A 7,427-nucleotide genomic window follows, 5' to 3' on the forward strand; every position below is an offset into this window, starting at 1 on the left:
CCGCCGCCGCCGCCGCCGGGCGAGCGAGGGGGGTGCGTGGCTGGCCCCTCCGAGGCGCGGCACACCCGGCAGGGACGGGTTGCAGGGGCTGTGTCACCCACCCCGGAGCCTCCAAGTCTCTCTCCCTCGCAAGACGGGTGCGCTGCCCGGGACTGCTCGCGCGTCGGCAGCCGTGCCAGCAAGCTTCAAATTAAGTAATATATTAAAAGGAAAAGGAAAAGAAAAGAAAACCCTCCCTCCCTCTCTCCCCCAAAGCCACAGCCACGAACACAACAGCTTGAGCAGGCCTGGTGCCTCCGGGGGGGGTGAGAGGTGCCTGCGTGGAAAGAATGACACCTCCAAGTTGCCAGCGCTTAGCGGGCTGCTTGCCTACCCCCGGCTCAGTCCGCGGTGTGCGAGTGCGTGAACGAGTGTGCGTGTGTGTGTGTGTGTGCGTGCGTGCGTGCGTGCGTCCGCCCCCCTGCCGCACGCTAATCCCCAGCCCCATGCCCGCCTGAGGCGCGGGAGAGGCGGGGGCCCAGGTGTGTCCCGGCCGGCCGAGAAGTACCGGGGAGCGAAGCGACTCAAAGCAGCTGCGTTGTCCTTTTCCCTGCACTCCCCTCCGCAAACGTCTGAGCAACCGGTTTGCTGCTAGAAACATGTTAATTGCCAACGGAGCTCATTAAGGCATGCACATGCAAAACACAGCGAGGGAGATTACATGGACAAAAGCGCAATAATGAACTGTCAACAATCGAACCCATCTACACGACCAGGAGCACTCAAGAATGAGGCATTTAGAGGCAACAAAGGATTGTCTGGGACAGGAAGAAAGGACGACCTAGACTTTTGTTTAGTCAACACAATTGATTACAAATGAGAGATTAACAGGATAGCTCCAGAGTTTTTTTGAAGGAGGCAGAAGAGAAAAGTCCAATTAAGTGCACCGAATGTTAACTACATTGATTTCCACCGCCAGCCCCCGAGAAATTCTCATTAAACCATCCCTGGCGATCCCTTTTGGAAAGTAATTTGTCTCCCTGATGGAGCAGAGAAAGGGAGCCGTGTAAAGAGAAAGAAGCGCTAGTTCTTGGCACAATGAGCTTAGGAGACACGCTGCAAGGAGCCAAAGGGGGAGTTAATGAGCATCTGACAAGCCGCTTGGATCCAGGCCTGGAGAGCAGTGATGAAAAGATGGAATTGGCCAACAACTATTCTTTATATCAAACATAAAAAGGCCAATCTGAAACAGGACTGCTCAAAGCTGGTGGAGAAGAAAAGAAAGGCCCCTGCTGGGGATGGAGTGGAGGGCTCCACTGCCCCGTTGGGATGGAAAAAAACCTCCGGGCATGTCCTCTCCCCAGCACGCTGCTGCTGGACAGGGTGGCCTTCCAGCCAGCGCCAACTGGCCAAACGAGGACACGGCTTGCTCGCCCTCTCCTTGTGGAGAGGCCTGCCCCCCCCCGCCACCTCCGCTAGCACTATCCTCCTTCCTGAAGTCTCTAGGAAGGTCACAGCCACCCAGCCAGCCCCCTCCAGCCAGAGGCCTGGGAAGCACCATCTGCCTCTACGCTTGCAGCCAAAGTCACACGCAAAGACTTCTGCCACCACGGGTGACGGACATCCTCCCAGCGTTCGCACTCCAGCACAGGAGCCTGGAGGGAAGCCTGGCTTCATCACACCTCTTTGCTACTGCCGGCCTGCGCACCAAGGCTACGCGTCGAACAGGGGGAGGGCTGTATTTTAAGCATGTGAAGACAAGATAGATAGTTATAAAACTTTTAACGTGGTAGTTGTTAGATGTAAATCCCAGACTCCATCTTAGGGTTCAGCTCAGCCAGCTAGCACATTAAAATGACGACCACCTTGCCTTCATGAAATGCCAGCACAGGTTTCAAAACAGACCTGGCCTCCCCTCCAGGGAAGACCTGACCAAGCCTGCACAAGTTTAAGTAGCCTGGCAGGACACTGGGCTGTCTTTTCCTCCACCTGCTGAAATTGAGCTCAGGGCATTGAATTGTGCCTACAAGGGCATTCAGTGGGTTTGCAGCTACCTTCAACTAGCTCGATTTAAACAAGAAAAAGAAAACCATCAGCTTTTCCCCTAGTCTAGACAAGGCCTGTGCAGACGCACTCTTAAAACAGTCTAGAACTGGGTTTATCTCAACTTTGGTCTAAGGCAGTATTGACTTTGGTTTAGAAGTGGCTTAGCAATTTAGCTTAAGTCAATACAGGGCTAAATTGATACAAGCCATTTCTGAACCACGTGTCCACAGACAAAGATGTTTGCATCACTTTCACTTATCCAGTTTAAGTCTGTGTGTAAACAGTTTCTTAAGGAGCGTTTGGAAAAATAATAAAAGTGGGCTTAAATATTTACAGGTTTTTGTTTCTGGGTGTCTTTTTCTCCCCAGATACCACCCGACAGGGGTCTGATAAATTAACCTAATGATTTTACAGTAATATTAACGTTTTGAGAATCTGTTTGCGGGTTGCATACTGACAGTGCTCCAGTGCTAGGATTTTGGGGGTGAAATCCTCGCTCCTGACAGCCACCAAGGGCACCAGACTTCCATCAGGATTCCTATGTACTGTGTAACTTGAAAGAGCTGCTGCATTTTTGCATGGGGAGGATTCAACCAGACTGGTGCAAACTTATCTGATGCTGGCCTCAGATTTAGGGAAGATAGGAAGAACCTTGTTCTATGGGAAAAATATTCTGTAGTTCCCTACTAGTGGGTTCTCGCATCGTCTCAAGAAAGTTCTGGTACTGATCACTGTCAAGAGCCCTGGGCTAATATTAGCATTCACGGGGTCTCCATTCATGTTTTTTTCACCATCCACCTCTGAACTCTCCTTGTGCTCTCTCTCTCTCTTTTTTTTTTTTTTTTTTACAGAAATGGTTAGCAGAATCAAAGGAGGAGAATGCACTGTGGGTTTTCACTGTGGCATTTTCAATCTCATTCTATACATTCCCCAACATTTGCCCACCCTGCACAGAGATTTTCTCCAGGCCACCTGCACCGACATTTCAATCCTCCTCTGAAGTGCCCACTGTGAGTTTAGTTCTTAACATTTTAGGGGAAAGGGAGAGAGAGAGAAACAGAGTTGTCGGCAAAATTCAGCACGGATGGGGCCTTCCGATGCGTGTCACTTTGTGTTTGTCAATATGGAATTCCGCCTGCCACGATGCCGTCCGTTCGCGTCCGCCCCAGCCCCCTTGCTTCAATAACTCTATTATCCCTCACCTTCTCTGCTTTACGATGCATACCCTTTTTGGGACCATTAATATATATCAAACGGGACCGATCCAGAACAGAAATTTCAGGTATTCCACTCCCTTGCTGAAAGTAACCATTTATTCCTGCTCTGTTTTCTTAACTGGTTTCTGATAGACAGTACTTCTCCTTCCTACGCTGCAATTCCTTCATGTAATGCTCTTTTCACCCACTGCTCTCTTCTGCCTACATTTTCACTTTCACCCTTCATTTTCTGAGCCCTTCCAGGCACCTCTCAAGAACAGATCGCGCAGACTGAGAACACACATCTCTGCGCCTCTCCTTACCATACTGCCAACATGTGCATACATGCATGCATGCAAACTCTCTCTCTCCTGCCCTCCTATAGAACACATTCTTCACTGCATTTCTCCAGGGTTTTAACAAGAGTGAGAACTGGCTATAGAACAGGTCATTAATAGAAGGCTATCAAGTGCGTCACATTTCTGTAGAGAAGGGAACCGTGGGTGGTATGTGGACTCCACTGAAACGTTTCCATGTTGGAATCTTTTCAACGGATTTTTGTTTTTGCAGTTCTCAGGTTTTCTGAGCGGAGACCAGACATTTCAGTTGGGTGGGTGTGTTAGGTCCCTAGGAGGAGCCTTCTGCTCAGCTAGTTCGGTGAGACCCATCAGAGCAGGGCTCTCTTCCTGCAGATTTGCCAAGTGAGAAGAGGGACATACCACACGCTGAATGTTTTAAACACTTGGAAGATTAACATGGAGCAGGGGGCTTTGCCTTTTCCAACCCACTTCCATCCCCCCAGCCTTTTACACCCTCAAGCCACTTACATTTCCTTCAATCCAAGTAGTCTCTTGCTCGCTAAGAACATCCCCTTCGTTCCTTCCCCAGAGGCCCCTCTTCCTCAGCCAGGTAGCACAACTCCATGCTGATCACTTCCTTTCCTTTGTCACCTGCCCCAGTTCACCTCGTCTTCCCTGCACATAATTCAGTTCAGAGCAGAGATCTCGGCGCTCTGTACGCACACAGCAGCAGCGCTAGATGAGGCTGTAGCCACTAGCAGAATGCTCCCCTCTTTCCCCAAATATGCCATAGCCTGCTGTTTAAAGACTAGAGAAACAGACACCTCTGGGAAGGGTATTTCTCTATGCCAGCCTTACATCCAAGGAATCAAAATTGGGGTTTTCTTCAGTCTGTTCCAGCACCCCATCCCATTTCCCCCCTCCCCCCAAATAAAAGATAGCGTAAGCTTTCTTTAGCTGAGAGAAGGGGAAAAGAACAACCTCCTCCAAGACTGTAACCTACCAGATTTCTTCAAAACAGAATCCTTTTCCAAGCTCTTCCCTTTGGCAAACACTTCCTCCCCAGACCCCTTCCTCAATCTGCTAAAGGCTCCACTTTATAACCTTGTGTAATCCCCAATATTAACCTTTTTTGCTGCTTACCTTAGTGTAAGATACCACAAGCTATGTTAATTATTGTGTTCATAGTGTATATCTTTGTCTCCACTAACCCAAACTACTGAACTCCAGATGCACTGGAATTTCTAGGTTAAGCCAGGTTGGAAACATTATGAATCAAAAAAAGGAACTTTCCCAAAAGTGAGCTTCAGGCAAAGTCTCAAGGCACTTCTGTAACTTTATATTTCCCTTTCCAGCTTTGTACCAAACTTCCCAGATAAACTGTTCTGAGATGAAAAGCAGCACGTAATGAGAATTTCAGAAAAATCTAGGAAGGGTTGAGGCTGTAGCAGTTGCTAGGTGTCCGCATCAACTCAGAGCTTCAAAGCTGTGGCTCCCACCTTGCATAGTGTGGTCAGGAGTGTCTAACCAGGAATACGTTTCAGCAGGTGTTGATGTTTTTACTGGGCTGGTTGCTAGTTGGTCGTATTGCTATAGAAAGAGTAGGAAGGGCAACTTCTCCTTCCGATGCAATACGTCAGTTGCTATGCCACAAAACTCCTCATCACTGAAGGAAGAAATTGAAAGCTGGCCAGGTGATTCCTAAAGCCAGCTTGGATCTCACCTTTTTGGAAGCACGATTATTGGGCTCTTATTTTACTGCAAAAGAGGATGGAAATCCTAAGCAGCGATCCGGATCCATTTAACTCATTATCCAGTGCTGCTAATGATGACAGCAGGCTAAATCAGCAGAAACTGGTCCTTGTGTAATTTGTGGAAGAGGCTGAGGGAGTCTGAACCAGCACAGCCAAAGAAAGTGTTAAAAGATCCTGAAAGATATTTGAAACCAGTGTGAGTGAGGTGCCTAAATAATTTGGAAGACCCTAGCCTTCATAATCCAGCCTGGAAATATTGCCCTCACTCAGTAATGTGTTCTGGGTGCAAATAAAGGGAGAATTTGGCTTTTAAAGCATACAGTCATTTTCATTATTCCAAGGGCACTTGGAACCCTTTACAATCATTTTCCAAAAGTCCCAATGACTCTCAGAAATACTGTTACCTTCTCTACTGCTGCCAGTTGCCAGGGTATTTTGCATAAATAAAAACTTTTTAATTCCTAACCAACCTTCTCCTCCTGATTCAGTCTGCTAATGAATTGTGATGTCATTAGCATGGGATTCTGGCATCACTAAATGAATTTAGTAGGAGAAAGATGATTATACAGAAAAAAACACCAACATACTCTGAATACTTTGACAATCGGAAACGCAGGGAAAGGAAGGAAATATCTAAAAAAAAATAACAGTACAGAGCAGCCACAATTCCTTAAACTCATTCTGAATGCAGTTTAAAGACAACAGAGAAAAACTGTGACAGACTTCATTTAAACACAAATCTTTTTTTTTTTTCATGGATTAGGTCTCTCACATTAGTATATTATAGACCTTTATTTCCAGGGAAGCATACTAGCAGTGGATCTATTGTTCCTTTTGAATGATCAGTGCTATTAAGTGATTAAGAATATACAAAGATTCTTTAGTTTACTTTTTGGGAGTACATTGCTATGTGTGGATGTCTGACCGGGAACACCCCCCCTCCCTCTGAAATATAAACTCTGCCCTATTTTGTCTCCTGAATGAAAAAGCATTTGCTCAAGATTTTCCTCAGCATTCACTCTTCTATCTCAATTCAAACTTCCCAAAATGATGGAGAAAAACCTCCTGCTTTGGGCTTTCCTAAGTATCAAGTGTCTACCTCTGAGCAACTCCATCTTCTCAGATAACCGGTTGGGTTTTTTTGTTTTGTTTTTTAAAGAAAAATCTTTGAGTAGAACCAGAAAGCATATGTGTATTTGTGGCTGCAGCCGGGAGTACGGTGCAGGCTGGAGAGCAGCTTAAACAAAGGTGCAAGCTTGTGGTTCACTTTGTCGACAGGAAGCTTTTCTAGGGAGACAGAGAGAGTACTTTGAATGAAGCTAGTGGGAGCATACACAAACTAAATATGGATGGAGAAATGTGAGTCGGGAAACAAAGCCTATGCTTTGTGACACTGCTGGGCATATTTGACAAGCACTTTCTATTGTGTTTAAGCTGTAGAATAGCCAAGGAGATTGTGATTTGAAGGACAGTATTTTTTCTTATTCTTTCATTTATAACCTACTTGTAAAATAATCCTACGGCATCTGGCTTTGCTCAAACCCACTTCATGTGAGTGATGTAGCTGTCATCTCACACCATTCAGGAGTTTCATTTAGAATGTTTTGAGAGTCAAGAAAAAGACTGCTTCATTTTTTGGTAAATGTTATCACCACCGCTGATGGAACTTATGAAAGGGAATGATCACATTTAGTATTCATATATATGTAAGCCACATTATTAATAAACTTCTAGGACATGGCTAACAGAAAGGACAGACAACCAGTAGATTTGATATGCAGCGTGCGCAAATTAGAGCATTTAAAAGAGCTGTTCCAGCTGTGTTCAAAAGGAATAGCAAATTCCAAATGTAAATTGTCCTTTTACTAGAAAGAAATAACTTAACACAGCCAAAGAATCCAGTAATGAACTGTTTTTGCACCTCTCTCTTGCACAAGGGCTTTAAAAACTCTATCCTTCTCTTGCTACTGAAGAAACACCTTAGACAATTTTGCATCCCAAATATTTAAGTAACTGTTGTAAAAGAATAAAACCCAGATGGATCATTGCATCTCTGGATTTGTCAGAATACAGGGTTTCTTAGCAATGCATTTCAGAAATTCTGATCTTCATGCAGCAAATTCACTGTTTCAATTCAGCATCTAACAAGAACT

General features: G+C 45.8%; 1 protein-coding gene across 3 annotated transcripts in view; it reads right to left on the minus strand.

The window, feature by feature from the left end:
* Positions 1 to 7,427, minus strand: part of CUNH3orf14 (chromosome unknown C3orf14 homolog) — a 51,470-nt gene that overhangs the window by 19,090 nt on the left and 24,953 nt on the right. Inside the window, exon 6 of one of the 3 annotated variants that reach the window (XM_019504825.1) lies at positions 2,170 to 5,110. The exons of the other annotated variants lie outside the window; for them this stretch is intronic. Within the exon in view, the coding sequence (XP_019360370.1) occupies positions 4,988 to 5,110 (123 nt within the window). The 3' untranslated portion in view covers positions 2,170 to 4,987. Of the gene's footprint in view, positions 1 to 2,169; positions 5,111 to 7,427 lie in introns of those variants that run through there. 3 annotated transcript variants of the gene reach the window in all.

The sequence above is a fragment of the Gavialis gangeticus genome, unplaced genomic scaffold, assembly GCF_001723915.1.
Source record: "Gavialis gangeticus isolate Ggan-Ray unplaced genomic scaffold, GavGan_comp1, whole genome shotgun sequence".
NCBI lineage: Eukaryota > Metazoa > Chordata > Crocodylia > Gavialidae > Gavialis > Gavialis gangeticus.